The sequence below is a fragment of the Martes martes genome (genome assembly GCF_963455335.1).
Source record: "Martes martes genome assembly, chromosome: 11".
Lineage (NCBI taxonomy): Eukaryota > Metazoa > Chordata > Mammalia > Carnivora > Mustelidae > Martes > Martes martes.
In genome coordinates this window covers 62,332,447-62,360,413 of record NC_137899.1, presented here as the reverse complement: position 1 = coordinate 62,360,413, position 27,967 = coordinate 62,332,447, and the positions used below count along the sequence as shown (strand labels likewise).

The following is a 27,967-nucleotide window of genomic DNA, read 5'->3' as shown; positions in this document are numbered from 1 at the left end:
ATTCTCTGTCCCTCCTTTCCCATGAGGTGTCCTCTGGACCAAACACCGCGGAGGGAGTAAAAAAAGAGGCAAACATCACCAGATTTGGAAGGCTCTTTAATAGCAAGCGTATGGTAATTACATTGGTGGATGAGATCCTCACTCCCCAGGGAGGGAGGACGGAGCAGATGCGGACAGGGTTCACTTTCGGGCTTACACTGCTCGAGGCATCTAAAACAAAGGGTAACAAGTCTTTTTGGCAACCCATTTCACAGTTTTGTCATTTACAAGAGATTTCTTGGAAAGGAAATATAAAGGCGAAGAAAACATACACACCCTGCATGAAACATTTTTGCCTAAGGAAACAAGAACCCCAGACTGTTCCTTGATTTTGCTTCTCATGTAGACGGCTCATGCTTTCCTAGCCGAACGAAGACTGGCTCACAGATCGTTCCCGATCTCCCCCAAGAACGGACAATTTGCTTTCTCCTCTAAAAAGGTGACAGGACTGCTGTATCTTTACCCGCCTTGCTATCAGAAGGTACTCAGAGTGAAAAAACGACGCTTAAGAAACAAAAGCGAAACAGAAGAAGGAACCAGGGAAAGGCAGCTGTACAAAGAACAGACTATCTGCTTTCTCGGCGGGACTGAGTAACTTGAATACAGTTCTCAGTAAATGAAGTGTTTATTTTTACGTGGCCTGGCACACACTTTCGACAGCTTGGGTCTATTCAGCCACACGGTGCTGTAAAGAAGGTTTCTAACGTGTGATGCTCACGGTCCTCTATTTTTGTAATACACATTTAAATAAAAATACCGACGATACCATCTTATGTAACAATTTACCCAGGGGAATGTGAGCTGTAGACATTTACCACGGACCCCATGTTGCCATGGACACCAGAGGCTACGGGCAGCCTGGCAAGTGTTAGATATTCTGAAAAACATCTAAAAGGCTTCAGCCTTTCAGGTCATACCTGGTGTCACAAAACCAAGATAACTAGTTGGGTCTTTGTGGAAGAGGATTCATGTTTCATTCCAAAAAAAAAAAAAAAAATTGGGCTTCTCTGGTAATCTGAAGACTAAGTAATAGGCAGTGGCCCCTCTTTGGGGTTGACAGTCCTTCTAGGGAAGAAGGATCTGCGATGCACTTGAGTTTTAATTGTGCTCTTTCTTCAACCCTGAAACGTGGAGTAGGCGGGCTCCGCCCTCCAGCCCTTGGGGGCATTCCTGACCCACAGCCTCCTCCACGCTGAGAGCAAGATCAAGCCGGTTCACCTGCTGCCTGCCAGGTGCCTGCAGCCTGCCCCTGTGGTTGCACTCTGGAAAGACAGGGTTCTCTGGCTAACAGCTGATTTACTGAGGAAAACTCCACTACCCTTGTGGGACACCTGCTGTCTCCTTGGCTGCCGGGCATTTGTAAAGCCGCAAATCCATCCCCAACACAGGCCTTGCCTCTCAACTCGCAGGCGGTCCCTTCGAGGAAAGCCAGCTCCTAGTGGGATAGCCCTGAAAACAGTTTTCCTGTACCGTGCACAATACCTGTCTTCCAGCTTTTTCTTTATTATTATTATTTTTTAAAGAATTAGACACTAACTCTCCCATCCTTTCTCATCTCCTCCCACCGCAGACTAAGTCCTGCCTATTCCTCTGTGCCTCTTGAACCGTGGAAAATCAGGTTTGCCCGTATCCGTTTCCCAATTTGTGAATTTTAATATGCAAGGGAGATTTCTAAAATATAAATTCCAATGATGCTGGGAAGCACAGCTCCCCGAGGTCCATACACTTTGTGCTCTTAGGAGACAGACACAATGTTTAGAGATGTTATTGTGCTGAAGGAAAGGTTTCTATTTGTATGTGAAAAATGACAGTAGCTATGAGAGGAGAGAAATTTTTCACTTAAGGACCCTGGAAACCTAAATCTGGCACCAAGACACAGGGAGGATTCCTAAATAAGAGACTCTCATGTTCTAGTCTTATAAAAAAAATCCAAAACACACAAAAAACCCCAAAGTCCTATATGCTGCTATGAGCCTGGGAGACGTGAGTGTAACTGAGCAAGAGTGTGGCAGGCGTCGTGTGGGGGGTCCTACCTCCCTGCCTGGCTCCCTAACTCATTCTCTGGTTTCCCAAAGTGTGCTCAGTGTGACGATCAGGCAGAGCCAGTGACTAGGTGGCCATAAGAAAAATGTCTCTGTGATTCACTCAAACCCAGCATCAAGGTTTGGTAAGGTTATCACAGGCAGTATTTCACAGCTGGCCCACAGTGATCAATAAGCCATCAATCATCCCCTCCCCCCAATGTTCACACACACTCACACGCTCACATGCTCACACACACACAGTCTCTCTCTTCTTTCTCTCTCCTGGACAACATGGCAAAAAGTCAAAGTACTCCTCTTCCACCCTCTTCCTGCTCTTCTTCATGCAAAATTTCCTCTCTCAGTTAAGTTAAACTCATTCCATTTCCAAAGCCGCAGTCTGTCGGGGCACAAGGGAAAGCCACGCCTTCGGCCGACAGAGCCCGCACATCTGGGACAAGTACGTTTCTGTATCTCTGGGCCTGTGTCCTCTGTCTAAGGGACCAGAAGTCATCAGCCCTCAGGATCAGGCTCGAGGGTCCCGACACTCATAGAACATCAGAAACCTATTCCAAGGTAGTCCTGTGGCCAGCATGCTCAGGACAGCATCTCCGCAAGATCCAAAATATATTTCTTTCTCCTTTCCCTAACAGTGTCCTTGACCATTGCTCTTAGCACACATACATACCATAAGGCAGTTAGGGAATGACAGTGGTGAAGGCAGAAGGGCAAACAGCCCTTGTTTCAGGCGAGTCAGGGGACTTGCCCAAGGTCACACAGTCCCTGGCAGAGCCAGGGCTAGAATCCAGGTCTCTCTCCTAACTCCCGGATCCATGCTCTTCCCACCGCACCAAACTAACTCTTCTTAAGTGTTTATCTGTTTGTGAAAGTCAGGAATTCGTCTAACCACAGAACCTCTTCCTTAGCAAAAACGGCCGCCTGCCTCGCTGGCCATCGGGGGGAGGGGGCGCTCTGCACGGGCGAGCTCTGACACCACACGCACACCGCGGACTGTGAACCTCCAGCCGGTGGGAGCCAGCGTAGGCACAAGCAGCAGCAAGGGCAGCTGGGGAGGGGCACAGTCAGAAAAAGGGAAGTTTTGGAGGAAACGGTTCGATCTGCTAATGCCTTCTGGGGTTTTGCCATGAAAATAAGCGACACACAGTACTGTTATCCTCAATTCCTGGGGCAGAACAAAGAGGAGATTTCTTCTCAGCCCACGGAATGGCTGAGTTGATCTCAGTTCAGTGTTTATAAATAGAACATTAACATAATAATACCAAAACGCATTTGGTCAAAGCCTAAACGCTTTTTCATAAAATACATATTATATTAATGTCCATTCCATTCGCAAACATATGTAAATTGAGCTGCTAAGCCTCTATGTGTAAAATTCCAGTTTACCTTCCAATGGAGCAAGCTAGTCAAGCTTCTTCACCTCAGTCAGTGGCAGAAGTCATTCTTTCAGCCTATTGTGTTAAAACAGAGGGTTACCAAACCCCAGCGCTATCTACAGAACACAGCTCACAATCTGCCTGCGCTAAGGTACTCAGTCAATGGGAAGTCAGGCAAGGCAGCAGAGCACAGAACACGCTCACCTGCTGGAGGAAACATCAAGGTTTGTGGTGGGAATAGGCTACTTGGAAGGAAATTCATTTCACGTGAAATTAACCTTCCATACGCTTTTCCAAGAAAAGAAAAAAATGTGGGTACTGAAGCATGGAGGGAAATCGCTGTATTGTGACTTAAAACTGCAGTACCCTGTTCTACCACTAGCAGCCGCACTCTTCATGGCACCAGTCAATCAAACAGAAAATGGTGATAGAATCAGGTTAATACTGACAGGCCTGGAAGATATAGAAGACTCCCGGAAGCTCTGTGCTCGCTGCTGCTGCTGCTGCTTTTTTGTGTTTTTTTTTTTTTCAAGTCCCAAACTATGACAACCTAACAGCCATGTGTATGCATGTTAATAACATTTCCACCCCAGATGATATGTTTGGTCAAGGGTTGTGAAAGAGGCATTCTGCTTTGAGAGATCCAGAAGGGTCCAAGAAAATGAATACTTTAAATAATTCCACATAAGCATTACAAAGGATTTCCCCTGTAAGTATTTGTTGGCTAAGTAGTGACAGCAGTGTTTCCAATTATTAAGTAGCTGTTTCTGTGAGTTGTCTTAGTATTTTGATCATTGAAACTTCCTATCTGAACCAAGCTAACCCACGACTGAAAGAGTCCCAATTTGATATCGCTTTAAAAATTCACTTCTGTTAGGTCCGTCTAAGGACTCGATTACAGTTTTTTAAATAAATTACACAGTGGGATCCTTTTCTTGACCTTTTCTTTTTTAAGGAATAAAAGACAAATTAAGAAAGTAAAGAAAGATTCCATTATAAGTTTAAAAAAAACTGTTTATCCTGGTTTATTTCCCCCATTAAATTTATCTATGGCTTCAAAGTTTAAGTGGCACTTGGATTCTGAATGTTTTCATGATTTAACAAGTTGCCATCTGGTTATAAAGAGAGAATGTGAATGTTTCATTTCATATGTGGGACGGTTTATAGATATTTTAAAGAAATCAATCATTTATGTCACCCCATTGATATTTTCCACTATTAGATTTTAAAAGTGGCTTTGGAATTAGCATGTTTTAAAATAACTAGACATGCAAGTAATGCTTATACCAACCATGAACCCATTGCTATCTATCCAGGTATCTTAGTAGTGGCAGAACATTCAACAAAGGCTTCGCTGCCTCTCCTCCCTTCCTCGTCCAAAGCTAAGTGATTATCCTTTTCTGCTCTTGTATTTGCATTTGTGCAATTTAATGACTAGATATTAAAATTCATGCTTTAGAAGCAAATTCCTTCACTTATGGACACTTAAAAAGTACATAAAAAGTGCAGACTGCATTTCTTCTCTGTCATGCTTTCCCTCAATAATGTCACCTGTGAGGACTCAAAACATATCCTTAATACATTCAGAGTTCTCTACATTCGAGTCAGCGAATGGTAGTTCTCCAACACAAACTCAAGAGAGAACAGTCAGCCACAAAATGGACTCTAAATTCAAAATGGCAAAGGCTACCGAGACAACCCCATAAAAACCCACTGAAACGGGAGTAAAATTCAGGTCACTTCTGAGCAAAGCTCATCCCAGATATTTTGCGGTCAATAAAAAGGTACTTAGTTTGAATTTGGATGCTGGGAGTCAGACGTCCTGTTTCGAAGTGCTAATGCAAAAAATGCTAACCCAGGAGCACACAACCCCACCTTAGGTACCAGGGGGTCCGCTCTCCTTCTCAGGTGGGAGCCCTTGGAAGGTTACTGCTGACTGACCCCCATTTGGGGGTGGTCCGCCTCTGGCTCCTCCTCTTCCACGTCTGCACTGTACTCTTCAAACGCATCATCGTCAGCATCCGGAAGCCCCAGTAACTAGAGGAGAGAGGAGAGTACAGTGTGAGCGCCAAATGGCCCAGGGGCAGGAAGAGAACCAAAGACATCCGATCCAAATTCATCAACGTTTAACAGGACTCAGCACAGCAGCTACAGATTTCCCACTGGAGTCAACCATCCCTACAACCATGTTTATGAACATACTGGATGGAAATGTCAGTCCTTCAGTGGACTGGTGCCCAAAGGGCTAGGTTTTATTGGGGATCCTGGAGACTCTCTACTTTGAAGTATCAAAACATGGCACCACATACCACCAATGGAGAATAATATCGTACACACACACACACACACACACACACCTGGGATGTCAGCCGTTAATACAATGAACATGCTGACTGTTCCATCAAGACATCAAAAATCTACCCCCTCTATATTTTCTTCCCCAAAACCAAGTGCTGCTAGTATTTATAACGCACATGTAAAAATGTGAAAGCTACTGAAAAGTTTAATTTTTTTGGTTAAATTACGGTGCATCTGTAAGATGGGATCTTATATACCTACTTAAAATAGTATTTTGAGTAACTTGATACAGAAACATGTACCTAAGTATAAAAAGAGCATGGTGAAAATTGCATTTTCATTATGATACAGATTTTATTATTAAAGTTTATCCACAACTCCATGGCAAAAAAGACTTTGAATGAAATACATCCAAATTTTAACAGTATTGTTTCAGGCAGTGTGGTTATGGATAAATTTTTTCCTTTTTATCTTTTTGTACTTTCCAAAGGTTCTATCAGTATCTTCGGGGATATTCACAATAAATACCCAGGAAACATCTTTTCAAAGTACCAAATGGTCTTTGCTTGGAAACTAAGTGTCGTTTGCTCAGCCTGATCAATATAAAAGGAAAGCCTTGGTGGTGGCAGAGAGCCGAGGCCTTGGCCACCCCTGGGCCCTGCCTGTGATCACCGTGCTTCCGTCCCACAGCTCCTCCCTCCGATTTAGTCTCTCGTGGCCCTGACATTCTCACACGGTGGCTCTCTCGACTGGTCACTTTCAGGCAACTTCACTGAATGGTGCTGGGATCCCAGCTAACTGGATGAAGCCACCACCGTAAGACGGACCATTCTGTTTGCTTTGCATCGCCTCCCTAATGCCCTGGGACCCTTCCCTTTCTTCCCACCCCCCGCCCAAATGCTGACAGGAGGAAACAGTATGTCCCAGTCAAAAAAATGCTTTTCCTGTGAAGTTCTCCAACCCCAACTCCTGCGGGTCTCACAGAGCCCTGTGAACACACTCTGGGCAAGATCATCTGCCAGGCCCTTGGTCATATTCTACGTGGGGCCTGGCAAGCTGGGCGTGACCAGCTGTAGACACACAGGCTTTCCCCTTCCAGCCCAGAGCACTGCAGCTGTCTCAATGGGCCACCATTGACTTGGAGGGGTGGGGCGAGAGGAGCATGTCTCTGCTAGCCTGGATACTGTGGAGGAATCTCATGTATGCTTGGGGGAAGAGAGAAGCCTGTTTCTCCTCCTGCTGTCACCCTCTCACATAGCGGAACAAGCCCAAGATAACATTGGCCTCTAAAGAGAGAGAAAAGATGGCTACAGTGAACACAGATGGCAAGTATTTTGATGTCCCATTTTTTAGTTGAAGAGCTGCTTGGTGACACAGCAAGGTAAAAGTGTCAAATGAATGACAATATTAAAATTGCTGATAAAACAGAAATATTGGGGCGCCTGGGTGGCTCAGTGGGTTAAAGCCTCTGCCTTTGGCTCAGGTCATGATCCCGGGGTCCTGCGATCGAGCCCCGCATCGGACTCTCTCAGCGAGGAGCCTGCTTCCTCCTCTCTCTCTGCCTGCCTCTCTGCCTACTTGTGATCTCTGTCTGTCAAATAAATAAGAATATTAAAAAAAAAACAAGAACTATCGTTGCCCCTACCAAGAACCTTAGAATTACCTAGATGCCAACAAAGCACGCATTAATTCAACAATAAATGTTACTCCTCACTGCACTGAAGGGATACCCCTGAAAAGAGGAATAGCCAGTGTCTCTCTCATTTAACAGATCTGACTGGTAGCCACTGCCTGGATCCCTGGGTTGAGGATTCCAAGGCTCAGTGGGAAAGATTGTGGTCAATTCACCATGTGTCCATGGGTAAGAAGGAACAGTCGAGGCACACATCTACACATTTGCCATCTTGTCCTAAAGACACAAACCACTGGTTATTCTTTTTCATAATACACTTGAGTAATTCACACAGGCCCCAACCATAGGTACCCCTCAACACCCTTCCTCTCCTTGGCTTAGGGTGGTCTGTAGAAGAGGTTCCGGTGAGCCAAGTATGAAACCATTACCACTTCTCTTCCCCTTTCTCCTCTGCCCAGCTCCCTGCCTTCCTTTTGACGTGAATCCAAAGCACATAGCTTTAGGTCTAGAGCATCCGCACACGTGAGGCCTTTCCCTGGGATACGACCTGTAGAACTGCTCACTCCCAACTCTTCCAGGAGGAAGAAAGAACAGAAGCAGTTCTGACAGGGCTTCCTGACTTCCCAGGCCCCTTAATGCCGGGTCTACAGAGTCACTGAGAGGCTGTGCAGAAAAGGCACTGGACCCTGCATCCAGAAGCCAGGGCTCTAGTTGGGGACCTTGGCCAAGGCACTCCCTTTGCTGAGCCTCAGCATCCCTCTCTGTAAACTGGGGACCACGACACCTGCTCTATGTCCAGAGAAACTATGGAGATGAAATGAGAAAGCGGGGTGCCGGGGTGGCTCAGTCATTAGGCGTCTGCCTTTGGCTCAGGTCATGATCCCAGGGTCCTGGGATCGAGCCCCACATCAGGCTCCCTGCTCAGCAGGAAGCTTGCTTCTCCCTTTCCCACTCCCCCTGCTTATGTTCCCTCTCTCGCTGTGTCTCTCCCTGTCAAATAAATAAATAAAATATTTTTTAAAAAATGAGAAAGTGAATGTTCCACGGGCGGCAAGTTGCAGAGCCTTATGTGAATTCGTGAGGTTAGGTCCTGTTACCTTGGCTTCTCATTTTAAAGCCCAGCAGTTCAGTTATTCAAGGGGACACGGCCTCCAGCCCCTGCTTCTCCCTCTCCTTCAGCTGTGCTTGCTGTCGGACCAGCTCACTGTGAATCAGTACGACCACAAGCAGGAGGAGAAGGAAGGAACTCAATTCCATCAGCCTCCTCACTTGATTCTCACACTCACAGTCAGCGTGCCATTCCACAAACCAACCTGGTCATACTTCAGATTTAATAATGATAGTTAATATGGGTTACGTGACTATGTGCTAGGCACAGAGTTGGGCAGCCTTACATATATGAATTCTGTTAGTCCTCATTATAGCCCTCTGGGATAGGTATTATCCTCCTATTACAGATAAGACCTGGAGAGGCTGAGTAAGTTGCACGGAGTCACCCAGTAAGTGTCAGAGCCAGAATTCAAACCCAGGCCATCAGATCGCAGACCACAACTAACTTCCAGGCACCCAGGAGACTCCCTTCCAGCTGTCAACGCTGCTCCCGCAACTGGAAGCTTCAATGTCTTCTACTGAGTAATACACCTTTTAAAAAATTCAACGTGCAATGTTAATGTCTACATTTATGAGTATATACAATTGGGAAAAGCACAGAGGAGAATAGGAAAAGCACTAGAACTATAATTGGCCTGGGATTGCAAAGAATACCATACAGACAAGTAATAATCCAGCATTCCCACCTCTGTCTCTAGTCCCATCTATGGCAGGTTAAATCAACATTTAACTTCCAGATCTGTTTTTTGTTTGTTTTTAAGTAGGCGCCACACCCAGGGTGGTGCCCAACATGGGGCTTGAACTCACAACCCTGAGATCAAGACCTGAGCTGAGATGAAGAGTCAGATGCTTGGGGTGGCTGGGTGGCTCAGTGGGTTAAAGCCACTGCCTTCAGCTCAGGTCATGATCCCATCGAGCCCCGCATCGGGCTCTCGGCTCAGCAGGGAGCCTGCTTCTGCGCGTCCCCCCTGCCTCTCTGCCTACTTGTGATCTCTGTCTGTCAAATAAATAAATAAAAACCTTAAAAAAAAAAAAAGAAGCAGAGTAAAAGTAATAATGGCATTTACTGAGTTCTTCCTGTGTGCCACGTTCTGGAACAAGGGGTTTACATACTTTTGTCACTATTCCCCATTTTTCAGAAGAGAAAATTGAGGCTCCAGGCAATTAAGTAGGTTGCAAATTTAATAGTCAAGAAGACATGCCAAACACAGGAATACAAACAGACTGGTAAGGACCCTGGGGTTCTTGCTTTTATGGTGTGCATACCTTTTTTTTTTTTTTTTAAGATTTTATTTATTTATTTGACAGATCACAAGTAGGCAGAGAGGCAGGCAGAGGGGAGCAGGTTCCTTGCTGAGCAGAGAGCCCGATGTGGGGCTCGATCCCAGGACCCTAAGATCATGACCTGAGCCGAAGGCAGAGGCTTAACCCTCTGAGCCACTCAGATGCCCTGTGTATACATTCTTATAAAGAAACAGATACAGGCCAAGAAATCCTACCTGATACATTTAAATTAAATTACTTTAACAGTCATAATCATGAATTCTGTTCAGTAAAATTTTTTCATTGACTGGAAAAAAAATCTTTATGTTAACCCTGAACAATAGTGTTGGCATTTCCAGGGGTTTGCTGTGCAAGAAGCTGCCTCTGGGCAGCCCACAGTTTCACACAGAAACTTCTGGGGCCCACCCACCTAAACAGGGTTGTACTTGAAGGGTAGAAATGCCAACACTTAAGCATTAAAGTTTCTTAGACCCAGGAGAGTATCAGTGATCTTCAGACTCAATCCAGGTCCTTTAGAAAGTGGGGTAAACTAGCTGAGGACACATTTGGTTGGGATTTCCCATCTGCTGTCTCCAAAGGTGGCCCTCGCTCAGTATAGGGGGCTAGATTGTGTCTGTGGAAGAAAGGGAGAGGACATCTCTGCCTTGGAGGGCACAATCAATTAGCTAGGGGGCTTTTAGCAAGTGTCTTGTGGCTTCAGAGGTCCCTGGAAGCTCCTTCCAAAGGACTCCTTGGAGCACTTTACTGTGGGTGTGAGTCACCCAGAGATCTACTTACAATGTGGATTCTGATTCAGCTGGTCTCGGGTGGGACCGGAGATTCTGCATTTCTAACAAGCTCCCCAGTGATGGAGATACTACTGGCCCAAAAACCATACTCTGAGTATCAAGTATTACCCTAAAGCTTTGGGGAACTTGCCACTGTTTATCTTAATGATCAATGATGCTGGGGGTACCAACAAACCTACGAGATTCTGGCCAGTCTGAAAAAAAGGAGAAAAAAGGGGTAGGGGGCAAGATGGAGATAAGACCCAAATGGGCAAGAGGCATAGGTACTCTCTTACCTTTGGGGGCCATCATATTTCCTAAAAAAATACACACATTTGAAATTTCATACATGAGCAGAAAACAAAAGCTATGATAAGCTTATCAACATTCAATGTCTTTTATTAAAACCCACAGGAGTGCACAGTCTTTTCTTATCAGACTTTCTGACCCACTGGGGCAGCTTCCCACAGGTGGATTCTTTCCCTTCTCCCAGGGTCTTAACCAGACGATAAGAGTAGAAGCAAGAACTGGGCTTCTTCTGGGTCACAAAGGCCTTTCCTGTGGGGTTTAATCCCCAGCTCCTCACCCATTAGCGGTAAACTGAAAATACTAATTTTGCTCAGGCCTACAAGCTAGAGCTAGGGGAATTTTGCTGGTAGAAGTGTCTCTGCTTTTTGAAATAAAAAACCTGGAGTTGGAACAGCAACCTCAGGGAGGGGACCAGGGTCAAAGAGAGCAAGAAAACCTGGGGAACCACGGGCTCTAACTCCAGGAAGGGCCATCAAAGCAACATCAACCCAACAGCAGACGATGTTGTCATAACAACAGATGCCTCGCGACCCTAATGTCCACAGCGCTGGTAAGAGGAGGAGGAGTAATAGCCCAGGATAAAATAAAATAAAATAAAGCTTTGAGAGGAACTGAAAGGGCAACGATAAGGTTTGACTTTGCAGCTAAACTGGAAACGGTGAGCTCTTTTCTTGTGAACTGTTGTTTTTTTTTTTTTAAGATTTTATTTATTCACTTGACAGACAGATCACAAGCAGGCAGAGAGGCAGGCAGAGAGAGAAGAGAGGAGGCAGTCTCCCCACTGAGCAGAGAGCCCGATGCGGGGCTCGATCCCAGGACCCCGGGACCATGACCCGAGCTGAAGGCAGAGGCTTTAACCCACTGAGCCACCCAGGCGCCCCTGTTGTTTTTTTTTAACCAGAGGAAGCCTATCAGCTGTCAGTAAATAAGATATGAAAACACAGAGGAAAAAAACAAATGGCACAATCACTACTATTTAGATCCATAGCCACTGTTTTATTATCTACCTCAATCTGATGACCAGCAACTGTCAACCAAGGGCCACTGAAACAAGAAAAATAGAAGACTCAAGCGATTCTCCAATTCGCATTTATCAAGGCCCTTGATGGATGTCTCTGAGGCCATTACTAGTTGCCAGACAGGGAGAAACCTGCCCGCTCACGGCTCACGGATGCCCATGACAGCCTGCTTGGCGCTGTCATTTGCATATGGGTACTGTTTGGATAGGACGTTCCAGCAGGGAAGTGGCCCAAGCCAGGAGGTCCTTGGAGGAGGAGCCGAAGGTGTGTCCCTCTGGGAGGGACGCTCCCCGCTGCGTCCAGAGTCATGAATTCATCCAGGGAGCCAGAAACGGAGACGAACCTCAGTGGGAACAGGCTTTGATGGTCCTTGGTGTTCTTAGTCTGCTTCTGAAGCTCCGCGTGAATCCAGCAGACAGCAGAACAGGCATGACCCCCATTTTAAAGATAGGGACACTGAGGTCAAGCGACCTGCTAGAGGCCACAAAGGCAGGGGAACCCAACAGCCCAGGGCAGGGCTGAGCCACCTCCCCCACCCCAGGGGGCATCTCTGAAGACTCTGAGCCACGGGGCAATGAGGAGCCCTTCTGGACTTCCTTCTTGGCCAGCTCTCCTCCCCTCCTCGCCTGTCTGGATCCTGCCATGTCTCCAGGTCTCAGCTTCTCAGGAAGCCACTGCCCGGCACTTTGTTCCTCAGTGAGCCCACTCTCATCTGATACTCCCAGCCCTTCTTACACACTGTGTAGACAATATAGGTTTGAAAAAAAAAAAAACAACAACATAGTTTCTGATGATGTCTTCGGCGACAACATTGAAAATCGAGGAACTACAGAAAAGAAAAAAAGTAACAGCTATAACCCTATCGCCCAGAGTCTCTTTGCTCATAGGCCCCTATAAGGGATGGGGGTTCCATCCTCCCTGCAGAACCAGCCTCTAACCAGTGAGGTACATGGTTACTGAAAGGATGTTTAGTATTTTGCCAAAACCAATGCTGATGAACTTATGCCTAGAATACCCCAATAAGACGTCCTCAAAAATCCCTTATCTTAGCTGGATGCTTCTGTTGAAATCATGTGTTGAAATCACATGTTGAAAGCATGTGTTGAAATCACTTAGCAATTGTTTTCTCTCTCCAACAAAAATCTGAGAGTCCTGCAAAGGTTTCACTGAGTCCTGCTTACTTCTCAACAATATTTTGCCTCGTGTCCTCATCCCATCCATATTCCTGCCAGCATTTACTCAGTGCTCATCCTGGGTAACGTGTTGTACTAAGTACCCCACAAGAACCACATCACATAGATCCCTGAGGTAACTATCATCATTGAGAAACAGAGAAGTTAAGTAACTTGGCTAAGGTCACACAGCCAGCACGTGCCACAGTGGCCTGCCCACAAAGCGTGGGTTTCTCAACATGTAGTATCCTGAGCCTACATAACTAGGTAGAGTCCATAAACAACACTCCGCGGTATGTGGTCACTAATGTCCTCTTAGGAAGAGTAGAGTAAGCACAGTGGGAAATGGAACTCCTTTGCTGGTTCTGCCCAGTATCTAGGAGACTGTCTGGATCGAAATAAGTGCTCTGCCTTGTGACATGTACATTTTCATGGCTCTCTCTCCTACCAGCAAGTCAGCTCCTTGAGGGCAAAAGCTGGACACTGTATCCTGCCCCTCACTCTCCAAAGTTGTGTTTGGCAAATAGCAAATGATCAATATATTTTGTTGAAAGTGTGACGAAGTAATAGAAAACAGGAGGAGTGAGATGGAGAAAAAGAAAAAATTTTTTTGCTTTTCAGATCCAGCAACAGATTTCTTTATTTGTTGGGGGAGGACTCTGTGATACTGCCGGTTTCGGTGGGGGGAGACACACACCAGAGAAGGGGGACAAGCACAGTGTGCAAAGTTGGGCCAGTCCTTGGACTGGGTCTTCTTCTTTTAAAAAAAAAAAAAATTTATTTATTTATTTGAGAAAAAGAAAGAGAGCACAAGCAGGGGAAGCGGGAGAGGGAGAAGCAGGCTTCCCGCTGAGCAGGGAGCCGGATGTGGTACTCGATCCCAGGACCTGAGCTGAAGGCGCTTAATAGACTGAGCCACCCAGGCACCCTGCTGTGTCTTATTTCTAAATGCAAAGCTCCTTTACAGGAAACTGACAGATAAATAGCAACAGTGGGAAGGACCACATCTGTGAGTGGAGGGGAGAGGAGAAAGTTTCCTGTGGACATCCAGCAGCCCCTTGGTGTAGCACATCATGCTCCTCGAATCATCCAACCTGGGACACGTCCTGGCTGATGGCAACCCAAAGCCCTGCGTGTACTTCCCTTTCCTCGACCCTGAGAAGGTACCTCCCACCTGCCTCTCCTCAAGGGGCAAAAAAGTCCAGGCACACATCAACTTTCCCACCAGAGGGGCGCTGTACCGGGGCCTCCTCTCCTGGGGAGCACAGCCCTGCCTAGGATGTCAGGCTCTGCTTTAAAAGGGGACCCTGGAAGTCCGACATCAGATCAAGTCTGTGTGTCTCTGGGACACGCAGCATCAAAATCAGAAAGAAAATGTTCAAATGACCCACTTGCATTCAGCTGCGCACCTGGATTTTCTTGGACTGCGTTTGTTTCTTTCCCTTTACAAGTGGCTGCCTGGTTGCCAAGATGCGGCCAGGTCTTCCTGGTAAAGAAAAACAGTCAAACGAGTTCTGGCGGGAGCTCGCCTTCTCCGGTGAGGCCAATTCTGCAGGAATTGTGTTTGGGGCGCAGGAAGAAAACCAGGCGGTAGGCCACGAATGCAAGCCCTGTGAGGACACCAGCTGCATAGTGAATTTCATTGGTGAATAGATTTTTTTTTTTAAGCTAATACTTGAGGGGGTCAAATTTTTTTTTTAATATTTTATTTATTTATTTGAGAGAGAGAGTGAGCAAGAGGGAGAAGGAGAGAGAATCTAAAGCCAAAACCCCTCTGAGCGCAGAGCCTGAAGCCAGGCTCCATCTCAAGAGAACAAGATCATGACCTGAGCCAAAGTCAAGTGCGACGCTTAATCGACTGAGCCACCTAGGCACCCCTATGGGGGGATCAATTTTTTAAAAAATTTGCCGACTTTGATATCTCTGCTTGGATGTCTAATAGGCATTTCTGACACCGGCATGGCCCAAACCAAGCTCCTGGTAGTATTGGTCATCTGCCCAATACAGCCTCCCCCACCTCAGTAAAGGACAGCGCCATTCCCTTCACTGCATGGGCAACAAACTCTGGATCATCCTTGCCTTCTTTTTCTCCCTCCCCACTTGTGGTCCGCCAGCAAGCCCAGAATCTGACCCCTTCATCCCGCCATCACTATGACCCGCATCCTCTCACCTGTGTGACCCAACGGCCTCTGCACTGGTTCTCCTGTTTCCAGGAGGAGGAGGTCTTAACTGGTCAAGGAGGAGCTTTTCAAAATATGAAGTTAGATACATCTGTGGGTTTTGTTTTGTTTTGTTTTTTTAGATTTTATTTCTTTATTTGAGAGGAAAGGGAGCAGAGGAAGGGGCAGAGGGAGAAAGAGAAGCAGACTCCCTGCTTGATCAAGGAGCCCAACGCGGGGCTCGATCCCAGGATACTGAGATCATGACCTGAGGCAAAGGCAGAGGCTTAACCCACTGAGCCACCCAGGCGCCCCAAGTCGGATCCTCTTGCACTCAAACTCCTCCGACAGCTCCCCATCACAACAGAGGAAAACCCAAACCCTCCTGTGCCCCACAAACTCCTGAAATTCCTTAGGCTCCTCTCTTGCTCCTCCCCACCACCCTTCCACTTGCGCCGCATCCGGCCCTCCTTGCTCCCTGACACTGATATTCTTCTCCCCACCCCCTCCCACCCCCTTCCTGGCCTTTGTATTTGCTGTTCTCTCTACCTGGAAAGCTCTCCCCTGGATCTCCTCCTGATTCACGCCTCAAGTTGTACTCAAATGTGAACTTAGTGAAGCTTCCTCTGGTCTCCTAATAAAAAAAATTCCGGTACCTCTGACACTTCTTACTTCCTTACCCTGACTTATCTATTTTTTCTCCTTGGCACTTATCACTAATACTTGATGTGCTGGACTTAATCTACCTTGTTCCCCCCGCCCCCACCACCGCCGCCACTAGAATATAAGGATAAGATTTCCATCTGTTTGAATTAAGTGTTAGAAAAAGCGTAGTCGGGTACTCGTAATATATACAGAATGAATGAGGGAGAGATCAGTACTTTGCAGTCATGAGTCTGTTCTGAATGAGCCAAGCAGGCTTAGAAAATTAAGTAGGAAAAAACGAATTGGCTGGACAAATGAAACAGATCAGAGAGAGTGAGAAGAGCTACTGAAATTCTATTCCTTGCAATGGTGGATTGAGTGACTGGGACCAACTCTTCCTCAGAGAACTAAAAAAGCTGGATTAAATGTGAAAAATGCCTCCTTAAATAGACTGAAGATTTAGAATCTGGAGAGGTAAACATAAAAACCTGCTTTTGTCCTGAGGGCATCTGTTGACCTAGAAAGAAACAGCTAGAAATTTTATTGTGTTCCTGGCCTACTCTAAGAGCTCGCGGGACCAAAGTCAGACTCCGAGTCTTCCAAAGGGGCAAGACCGTGGTAAGCTGTCCCCACTTGAAGCTGAGATCCCAACGACCTCTTACTGTCTGAGTGTTTGTATCCCTGCAAAATTCACATGTTAAAATCCTAACCCTTGAGGGGACGGTATTAGTAGGTGGGGTCTTTGGGAGGTGATTAGGTCATGAATGTGGAGCCCACATGAATGGGATTGGTGCTCTTATAAAACAAGCCCCAGAGACATCTCCCTCGCCTTCCACCATGTGAGGTTACAGCGAAAAAACAGCTGTCTGTCCGTGAAGTGGGCCCTTCCTAGACACCGAATCTACTGGCACCTTGATCTTGGACTTCCCAGCCTCCGCACCTGTGAGAAATCAACGTCTGTTGTTTATAAGCCACTCAGTCTCTGATATTTTGTTACAGCAGCCTGAACGGACTAAGCTCTCAGGACGAGGGTGAAGTAGACGAAAGCAGATGTGCAGGCTGGCTTTTCATGATCTGGACAGTTCTAAGAACCATCAGTCTTAAATTGTTTGCAGGTGGTCTCAGGCTGATAGGGCCTCCGGAACCCCAGCAGAAACAGATCAAAATCCTCTCTGGAAGAAGTTACCATCATCTCAGGCCTCGATTCACTCCTAAATACCCATTTTCAAATACCGTAACCAGCACACAGAGATAATCCAACACACAAAGAAACCAGATACCAAGAGTGAGAGCCGGTTGAAACAAAAGATGACAAAACAAGACTTACACACCTTAAAATATGGGAACGTCAGACATAGTCTCTCACACAACCATGCAATCATGCCCACTTTGTTCAGAGCCCTGAAGGGCAAGCTTGAAAACAACAAGAGAAGTAGATACTCTTTTAAAAGATCTGAAAAAAAATTCTAGAGCAAATATCATTAAAGGTGTAGAGAATTTATGGTAGGCAGGGAACAGAACTCGGTGTGGGGGAGTGTCCGGACACCGGCCATGTGACTTCACCTTCCAGTAAAGATAAAGGGAAACAGGCAATCTTCAAAATAGGGGTGAGAAATTGCTTTACCTGTTTTTCAGCTAGAATGAAGACGAACGGCCAGGTAGCCCCGGATAGACAGATTCCTAAATCCTACATTGGGGCGTCAGAGGTGGTGGGGTGGGGGGTGGGGGGCAGAAAGCAAGCTCTCTAACAGAGAGTTTTTAAAAGAGAAAAAAGAATACAACCAGGATCCAATTTCATCCCTCTCCGTACCCACAGACATGGACGCACGTCCCGCGTATAGCCTTCCAACAGCTCCCCAGATATAGGCTTCACTACGGTAAGAGAACCCCCACAGTGCTTCCAAGCATTCTGACCTTAAGTCTACTGGACAAAAGCAGGAATACTCAGAAGTCTCGTCAAGGCTCTGTCTGTTCCCCACCCTGTCAGAGATTCTCAACTCAAGTGATGCTAGAAATAACCATCATTCCTCCGACAAACAGCTGTGTCACATCCCGTTTCCCCCGCTCCTTCCCCGCCCTCTCCCTCCTTCCACTAGCTGCTATCTTTAAGCCACAAAGCAGACAAGAGAAAAACAATTAGTCATCCCAGGTTTTGCCCACTTTCCCCAGCATCCCTGTCATCCCCAGCACAATCACAGTAGAAAACAAGGTGGCTTTGCAAGCCAGGCAGGCACCTACAGGTCTGAAAGACTTGAAGACTTTTTCCAAGACTTCGTGGAGTGTCTTCTTGCCGCAGGAGGAGATGTAATCCTGGGCTAGCTGCAAGAAAGGCAGGCAGTCCTCGCTCTCGCTCCACACGTGCTACGTGCCCACAGCCGGGGCGGGGGTGGGGGGGAGGAAGGAGAAAACAAAGACACACAGTCATTACCCTCAGTGTGAAATTAAAAAAGCCCAAAAGATTTTTTTTTTAAATGACATAAATTTGAAGGCCTCTGTTTCCATGTAAAATTCTGACATTCATTCTTGATTCGCTTGTGCTGGAGGGGATGCCTACACCATAGAAAATCCCTGGGCTTTCCATCCATAATCTCACCTGCTTGGTGCGCCAGTGGATCTGTTCAGCCATAGCAAAAAAAAAAAAAAAAAAAAAAAAGGCAGTGGAATCGCTAGTCCCCCACCCACGATTTCCACAGTCCTCCTTCTCAAGAGCTGGGTAAGCAGGGTTTTAAAGCAGCAGGGAGGAAAACCTGAGAGCCTGCCTGATCTTTAGCGTTGCCTTCAGCTGTAGCTGAAGGATTAATTAAGCATAGTTTGTAACCACTAACTGGTAATGAGACATTCTTTACCCAGATGAGCCTGTGAGCAGGGGTGATGGTATATTTACTTCAAGACGAAATGAATTAAAACAGAATCAAACAAAAATGAAATGAATTTAGAAGAGGATCCAGAAGAGCCATCGCCAGGTCACTGGGAAGCAAAGGCTTTCTGAAAGCTACAGATGCCCCAAGAGGACATTGCTTCCCGATGGTGACATACACCGAGAAGAGGCCGGTTTCAGGGTTTATTTTTTTCTCAAGCTAGACAAGGTTTGATGGGGTTTTTGTTTTGTTTTGCTTTCCTGTGTGAGCATATCTGTTTTAGAACCTCTTGAAGGTTCTAAAGACGAGGCTCTCCCATAAACGTTCAAGGATCTGGAATAAACCCAAGAAACAGGCTTGAGGGATCCAAGTGCAGAAGCCCCCTGCTCTGTGTACCTGAGCTCGGGAGAGGCACTGGGCTACCAGGGTAACATCTGCGTACCTGACCAAGAGTCCCTGTTTAGAGGGGACGGATCCATGGCAGTTCCCCATTGGTGGAAAAGCGCAAGGAGGCGGGAGAGAGGAAGACATCTGGCCAATTAAAGCAAGAAGCAGCAGGAGACAAGATGTTTTCGGAGAAATAATCCACATCAAGAACACCTTTGCTTCCTTCCATTAATACAACAATTAGGGCAACACCCCAGAAAGCTCTATGTCAATCACTCGAGAAACACATTTCACCTCCTTCCTTCTCATTGCAGCATTTCTAAGAATGGGACCTAAACAGACTTTACATACTGCTCAGATCCAAGAGACTAACTAGGAGCTAATGGGCCTCTTTCCACCCCAATTATCTGTGTTTCGTTGATGTAAAGATCCATTTCTGACACCCACCGCTCTAATTCCAGCAGACTTCTGGAAGAACTTCTGCCCCAATGTAACGAAGATAACTTCTAGATTCTCTAAGTTTAGACAATAGCTCAAACACAATTCCCTATTAATTAGAGACCCTTATAGTTGTCGAGCCACTGAAATGCCATTTAAGGAATAGTCTCTTACATTGTACAAAAGTGTAATAGTACAAAGTGCTTTTAGATCTGTTATCACACTTGATCCTCAAGCAGCGGGGATTCAGCAAGAACAATAAAGCCCCACTTTAACATAAGTCTGCTCAGCACCCGTTATCAGGCTCACATTTTTAAAAGTTTCAATTTTTAAAAGTTTTTTAAAAGTTTCATTTTTAAATGTTTCAAATTCTTATCCAACTGAAAGATGGGATTAATATCCTAATATCTAGCTCTGCACAAGAGAAAACTTCAATCCTGCCTTTCCTAGACTTGTAAAGATTAGAGAAAAAGTAAAAAGTTTCTTAAGTGCCCGGCACAGTGCTGGGCTTTCCACCTGCCCTGAGCTGAAGGGCATGCACTCAGCAAATGAGACCCCCATGGTGACTTCACGGAGAACAGTACCCAAGGCAACCTGAGTTCTAGTTTATTCAGAACTAGAGGTATCTACAAGAACCTCGGGCATCTACTTTTGAAAGTACATTTGGGCTTTAAACTACAAAGTAAACTAAGGGAAGTTTATCAATCGGGCAACAGATGTGCATCGTATCCACTACTGGGGAAATGAGACAGGTTCTCCACGTGTTTCTAGGGCATTCCTAACCTCGTGAGGAGAGTGTTTAGGACACAATTTTCATTACTCCACTTCTGGAGTTGTTGATTTATGAATATATTTTAGAGCAGGAAGACTTACCACCCGCTAAAGGACCTTCTGTTCAGTCTGCCTGAGTCTCCTTCATTTGGCTGTCTAACTCTTGGTCGCGTTGGTTTTGTGGGTTTAAAAAAGTTTTAACCAAATGCCTGCCCCAATGATAACATGAGGGTGCGTGGTGTTTGGAATCAGACCCACTCAGGTGCCCGTGGCCACTTAAAGGACCTCCCCGATTTAATGTTAATTGTTTCATACCCACCGTAGCTCATCACAGAAAATATTCCGGTTTATTTATTGAAACTGTTTCCTTCCAAAACAAATTAAGGCAGTCATTAAAGATCCATAAAAGACAAGGTAAGGGTCCGTAGTTGAGAAAATAAGGACAGAGGGAAAACAATGGAAGGAAAAGAATATAAAACCAGGTGAGATGAGGACCAGTGGTGCCAGGTAAATGGGCTTGGCTACATGCTGTGGATGGGGACACAGACAGCCTCTCCAGCCTTCCACAGGCCTGTGCAGAGAAGGAAGTTCCATCAGCAGCCCGAGGCCGTGTCCCAGGATAAAACAGAGGAGTTCTTCAGAACCAACAGGCAACGGGCTGAGGGTATGATGGTAATCTCTTAGGAAAAATAGAGGGGCCCATTCCAAAACCAGGAGAGGGCAGACAGAATGTCTGGTGGCCAGGCTGATGCTCTTGAAAGCAGATTCTGGGGTCTAGTCTTAAAACAATGTTAAATGGGTGATTGAAGAGCCACAGTCCTGCACCACCAATGGTGTCCATAACGACGCTGGCTTGGAAATTCAACCAAACAGCCACTTTGGCCACAAAAAAACAGTAGCAGGGGCCATAGAACCTGTGGCTTTGAACAATGTTAAGTCTCCGGCAAACAAAAATCCTGGTACAGAACGTACTGACATTCCCACCATGCAGTGAGGGCTAAGGCATCTTATAATAGGAGGAATGCCAAGGGAAGGATTCTGAAGGAGAGGACAGCAGTGGTCCTCAAGCTTCCACAAGCACCACAACACCTCCCCTTCTCATCCCCCAACTTATTCATATACAAATGCTGGGGTAGGGCTAAAAATCTGCATTTCCAAAAGGTTTCCAGGTGATACTCAGGCTGCTGGCTTTGGGCCCACACTTTGAGAACCAAAACCAGAACTGAACTTTGACGAATCATATTTAGGGGCGGGGGATGAAAATTCCTGGCGAGAGCTTTGATTTTTTTTTTTTTTTTTTGAGAGCTTTGATTTTAAAACAGGCCATCTGCAGCTCTTCTTTCTGTCACTAAGTTGGACTACAGCTTATCATCAAAGTTTGTCCAGCCAAAGATATTGAGAACCATAGCATCTGCACACAGGAAAATGAGCACCTTTCTGTTTCCTATAGTAAAGATGAGAACATCCAGCTCATCCCAAAATGGTCTTAGACCAGTATGGTAATTCAATCCTACAAATATCTTTTTGACCATAGTCTGGGTGCTCTGACTGTTCTAATGCTTGTGGGCAGAGCGCTTGGCCTCCTGGTGCTTAGACAGATTGGGGGGAGGGGGGTAGCTGGGAAGCAAAGAACACAGCTGCTTCTCCTCCCTGGACTCAGTTACCTGAGTCAAAGGTCACTGCCAGGGGCCTCCCTCCCACTATAGTACTGCCATGTGGGGTTTCTGGCATCATTAGTACCGGGGAGTCTATTTTGAGTTAGTGTGGCCTACCACCAAACCGACTGCTGTCCCTTGAAGAGATGCTACAAGAGAAAAGCTACATGCCACCTCACACCACCCAACACACTTCTGCACAGGGAAGAAGAGTGGGACTGGCCATACCTATGACCTGCTCTTTGTGCCAACCATGGATACTTTTAGCAAGGAGGAAACTGAGGCTCAGAGAGGTTGAGCAACTTGTCTGTGGTCACATGGAGAGCAAGGGGAAAAGCCAAGATATCAATGGAGGTGACCACATCTTCAACCTGAGCCTCAGCTCCTTCATGAGTCATAGAAAATAATAATATAGTATGGTTGTCTAGATTCTAGGGGATCACCTGTAGACGGCCTCTCATTTAGCAGAAGCCCAGAGTGCTTCTTCCATCTGTGGAAATTCCTGTTAGCATAACTTTACTCTCCTCAGGGTGACCACTTCACAAATATGCTAAGGACATACCCTTTCCCCTAAAGAATCTCTGTCTGAATAATGCACAGCCATTGTGGAAAGCCTTACAGTTACCACGACCCCTCATTTAACCCCCACAATAATAATATAGGTACGATTATCCCCACTTGACATAGGAGGAAATGGAGGGTGGAGTTTAAATTGGACAAGAAGGTGCTGCTTCTCCACTGTCCCACCACACGAGGTGATGCAATCTCATTTAGACAAGCTCTATTAGGTTGTTACTTGGTCACGTGGTTAAGAACAGAGACACGCCTAGAACAAAAATGGGGAAAATATATAGAGCTATACGTACACACACATGTATAAAATTAAATCACATGGTCCTTCTATAAATAGAGCCTTTTTTTCTTTAATAGTGTGACAACTGCTATCTTTGTGTTCATATTGAAGAGGGAATAAACTGCACAAAATCTAAGATCCAAACATGTTTTTGATGGGTTGGCAGGGAAAAAAATAGGACAATAAGGCAGCCCTCCCTTTCTCCAGTCATGAGCACCCAGGCACCAGGGAGCCGTGGGCCAGTTCTCTTGGTTTAGAGCCGCTTTCTCCTGGCCTAGGACAAGGAGGGGAAGCAGCTGAGGTTGCCATGCCCAGGAGAGCACGCACACGAGCCCCTCTGTCTGGCTGGTCCCTTAGTGGAAGCCAGCACCCCCTCTCCTCCAGCCTGATGAAGCCCTCAGGACCTTCTGTGTTGGCAGAAGGGAGCGTGCCACCTGTCTGCGAGCTCTCGGCCCCTCCCTGTCGGACCTGTAGAGCCAGGCAGGGTTGGCTCTGTCCCTGATCGCCCAATAAAGAGGGCAAAGGCAGCTTCATCTTCTCTCAGGAGCTGACCTTGCGCACTGTCCACAGAGACAGGCCTGAATCAGGGCAGCAGTGTGGAAGAGGATGGTATGGACAGGATGGCCTGTGAGATGAGAAGAGGAAACAGTGCACAAGGGACCCAGAAGCTGCCAAAGTGGAAGGAAAATAAAAGGAAGCCCTGTTCCCCAGGCCCTCGGGAGCTCTTGGCTTGACACTCTGCGTGGTGCAAATGACAGGCCTCTGGGCTTGAGCTCAAGTCCTGGCTATCATTTCTCAGTGGCATAGTCCTGGATAGACTTCCTTCAACAGAGCCTCAGTTTCTTCTCCTAAAAAATGGGTATCATACCTAACTCATAGACTTTTTGCGATAAGAAGCCGCCCTTGAACCCACAGTCTGAACTGGATCTCTGGCTGTCACTCCTGGGATGCTATGTTTTCAGTATAGGGCTAGGGTTCAAGTAGTTCTACGATTTATTAGCTGTGGAAAAGTCAGTACACCTTGCTGTGTGTCAGTTTCTTCCTCTGTAAAGTGGAGAAAATCACAGAGAGGAACTTGCAGTATTACTAAGATTAAATAAGCACATATACACAAAGTACCTACTGCATACATAAAGTAGAATGGTGTCTGACACATAGTAAATTGCACGTAAGTGGTAATTACTGTTCTTTGAAGCTGTCATTCTTAAAATTTAACATCTGCCTGCTTCACTATCATTCATTCTTACACACATTCATTCTGAGCACCTATCATGGGTCTGACACTACACCAAGTTCTGGGATACAGTGACAAATAAGACAGACAAGGCCATTACTCCTAAGAAACTTACAGCCTCATGGGGCAGGCAGAAAATAAATAAGAGAGTATCAAGTACTAATGAGTGCTATGACTTGAATAAAAGAGGGTGAGATGAAAGAATATGTGGTCAGGAAGGCTTTTCCCAGGCCTGAATGGCATAAAGGAGCTAGCCATGCAAAGATGTGGAGGAAGAATGTTCCAGGCAGAGTTCACAGCAAATGCAAAGGTCCTGAGGCAGGAAAGAGTGTAGCATGTCTGAGATCCAGAAAAGTCAGTGTGGCACAAACACAGTAAGCAAGGAGGAAGAATGGTCTAATATTTGATCAGAGAGGTGGCGGGAGACAGATTGTGTGGGGGTTTGAAGCCACGGCAAGGGTTCAGGTTCTATGGTCAAAGTTATAGGAAGTCAGTTTAGGTGAGATGGAGAGTCATAGGACATGACCTGGATTATATTTTAAATAGACCCAGACTAATTCCTATGTCGAGACGGCCAGAGAGTCACTAATGGCGCCACCCCTATTTGAGGCACTGTTCTAAACAAGCCTGCTGGGAACTAATGTCATCATTCCCCTGTTTAAGGATGTGGAAGTCATGGCATGAAGGGATTAAAGAACTCTCCCCAATACACACAGTTAGACATGGGAGCTGGGGGGGGGGTTGACCCAGGAGCCTGGGCACCCCGACCAATGTGCCACACTGCCTCTTAGACGGGGAGAATGGCCCCAAGAAAGTGAGGGCAGAGATACTATTTATATTCTAGGTAGCCCTGGCCTGATTCAAAATAAGCCTCAATAAATGTTTGATGAATAAATGAATGAGCGAATGAGTCACGTGAAAACACTTTGTAAATTGAGAAATGCTATGTAAATATTCTTTTTGTTAATAAATCCTTTGGATTACGGGAGTTCCATTCATCTCAAATTTCTTCTAATGCTTAAAAGGATTTTCCTGGGGAAAGGAAAAGGATGGAGATAGGACACTCACTTCATGCCCGAGTCCCTTTAAGCAGAGGCAAAGGGCAGCTTGACAAACCTGGCCTGCGAAAAATCTGAGGAGAGATCTGGGCCAAGGAAACTCTGGTGGTTGGCATGCTGTCCATCATGGCCTCCAGAAACTTTAAGAATGTTCCAGTCTACCCAAGAAATTACTTTTTCCTTCCATCCACTTTCTTCCTTACCTATTTCATTTAATTGTTAGAGAGTGAATATGTTTAAGCATTTTACTCACACAGGTGGGAAAACATTTAATATTATGAATGGCCTTGAAAAATTGTGATATACATAATGTTTCTCAACGATGGTTCTCCGTGGAGTAATTCCTTTGGGGATGTCTACTGCAGTTCTAGCAAGAAGGCTGTGTGGAGCTCTCCCCCATAAAATCCAGAACCTGGGTGATCTTGCTCTCTCACACAGTGAGGAGCTGGAAAGGCCACTGGCAGACTAGGGTTAGAAGGGATTCCCAAACTCTTAACGAGGCAGTCAGTTGGACACTGGTGCCCTTTCCAGTAGAACCCTGGGGTTTTCTCACATGTTTGCAATGGAGTAAATCCCTTTTTAATGATCTCCCATATTCCCCAACAACAAATAACACTATTTTAACTGCAGTTAGCAGTGTTCTTAGGTATATTTATAGTCTACTTGCTCTTCACAAGTCCCCACGATGGAGGTGTTCTGATTAACCTCATTTTACAGGTGAGAAAATTGAGGCTCTTAAAAAAGAAAGACAAGCTCTAAACTCTGGGGAAGCCCAGGTCTCTGAGGGGCCTTTGCTGTTGCAAAGAGATGATTAGGTGTTTGATCTGTGGATCCCCGGGGTGCTAGTATCATGCCCATTTTTTTGATGTGTAAACTGAGCCGCCAGAAGGCATCTGACCAGAGTCACACAGGCAGAACTCAAATCTGGCTGTCACCCAAGGCCATCTCTCTCAGTGTCGCACTTTGGGGCCCAGGTGTGTTCTCCGCGGGGATACGGGGCGAGGGGGGGGGGGTGGCAGGGGCACGCCTTCCCGGCAAGTCGCACACAAGCCTTCACCTCTCAGGTGCCAAGGAAGGGGATCCGGCTGTCTCTCTAACTCCTCCACGAACTTGCCGCCGGGGGCAGGGGCACCTCTGTCTCGCCCCACCTGAGGAGCCAGCGCCAGGCCGCGCCTCGGCGCCGCCCCACCTGGGTCCGCAGGGGTGGCGGCAGCGCCAGCTCCAGGCTCCAGCCGGCGACCACACGGTAACCCGAGCCCACAGCCGCCTCCATCTTACATTTGGGGACCATTATTTTTTCCCCTGCCCTTACAAACACTTCATGGAGCGCCATCCTCGCCCATCCTCCGCACTTCCCACCCCAACTCCCCTGTCCGCCACATGTCCTTCCTCAACTGCCAGCCCCAAGATCCCAAGTGGGCGCAGGATACAAAGTGGAAGATGTGGACACCGCAGTTCCAGGTCCCGGTCCCTTCCAGCTCGGGGCGGGAGTGGGCTGGGATAGGGGGGGATTTCCCCTCATCTGGAAAAGCCTGGGGGGTGGGGGGTGCTTCCCCAGGGCCTCGGCCGCCGCCTCCGCCGGACCGAACCCGCTCGGGCCCCGCACACCTCGCTGGAAGCTCACACAGGAGCAATGGAAGCACAGGAGGAGTGTTGGGAGGGATAGGCGTGCCCGCGCGCGCGCGTGAGAGTGTGTGTGTGTGTGTGTGCACGCGCGCGCGCACGCGCGTGTGCGATTTTAAGATCCGGGGTGTAATTCCGCAAAGAAGGTCCAGAAGATGGGGCATCGCTAGCGTGGACAGAGGCTTTGTGTCCAAACCGGCAGCGCAAGGAATCACACGGGGGAGGGGGCTCTCCCGGGCGGGCGCGGTGACTCGAGGAGTTGTGTCTGTGCATCGGGAGGAGAACGGGATTCCTCACCCCGACGGGACGCCCGGGTGGAGGAAGCTCGAGACTCCGGGCCCTGCGGGGCAGTCCGTGCGCCCCGGCCCGGTATGGTGAGCGGCGGGGACTCGCGGCAGAAGCTCCCAGCCGAGCACCAAGCACGGGCCGCTGGGTCGCGTCCCCGAAACAGCCCGCCCCAGTCCGGCTCCCTGGTCCTAAGGGCGCCCCTGCCCGCCGCCCGCCGCCCCTCCCGCCCCTGCAGCGCTGACACTGCCGCGCGGGGCCGGTTACGCCCCCACCCCGCGCCCACAGCCTCCCAGGCGTGCGGCAGCTCGGGCGCAGGGAGGCGGCCGCGCGTCCACTCCCGCGCGCTGCAGCCGTCCCTCCCCCCCGGCACTCACAAAATTGTCCCCGCAGCCGTTGTCCGGGCACAGCACGTAAAAGGAGACGCCGGGGTCGGCGTAGAAATCCATCCTGCGCTCGGTCTCCTCTGTGGCGATGAGCTCGAAGGGCGTGTTGGAGCACCATTTCTCCGCAACGTCAGCCAGCTGCTGGAAATCCATCCTGGCCCGCCGCGCCCGCCGCTCGCTCAGCCTCCTCGCGCGCCGCCCGCCTCCCGCTCCCTCCGCCGCCCGCCCGCCCTCCTCTCTCCTCGGGCGCCCTCCTCCCGGGCGGCCAGCGCGCGGCTCCGCGGGCTCTCGGGCAGGCGGCGGGGCCGGGCGGCGCGGCTCCCTCCGGTCCCGGGGCTCCTCCCGGCGGGGACTGTTTACATGCTGTGTGTACGGGGTGGGCGGCGGCCTGGACGGCGCGGCGCCGCGCCCGGCTCCTCCCCGCCCCGCCTCCCAGCCCGCCCCTCTCGGGCCGCGCGGTTTGCGGCGGGCGGACGGGCGGGGCGGGGCGGACTCCTCGGTTTGCCCCCACCACCCTTTTTCTTTTTTTTTTTCTTTCTTTCTTTCTTTTTTTTTTTTTTTTTTAAATA

General features: G+C 47.7%; 1 protein-coding gene across 2 annotated transcripts; it reads right to left on the bottom strand.

The window, feature by feature from the left end:
* Positions 1-77: 77 nt before the first annotated feature.
* On the bottom strand, positions 78-27,593 carry MTURN (maturin, neural progenitor differentiation regulator homolog; the record flags this gene model as incomplete). 2 transcript variants are annotated; one of them, XM_080818314.1, is made up of 4 exons in its annotated part: positions 78-210; positions 5,330-5,491; positions 18,089-18,211; positions 27,390-27,593. In XM_080818314.1, the coding sequence occupies 3 exons, from the start codon at positions 27,549-27,551 to the stop codon at positions 5,381-5,383; spliced, it is 396 nt and encodes a 131-aa protein (XP_080674440.1). The 2 variants fall into 2 exon arrangements, with proteins under 2 accessions (XP_080674440.1, XP_080674441.1); XM_080818315.1 differs by lacking the exon at positions 78-210 and adding an exon at positions 4,940-5,005 and having other exon boundaries at positions 5,396-5,491; positions 27,390-27,551.
* Positions 27,594-27,967: the final 374 nt, after the last annotated feature.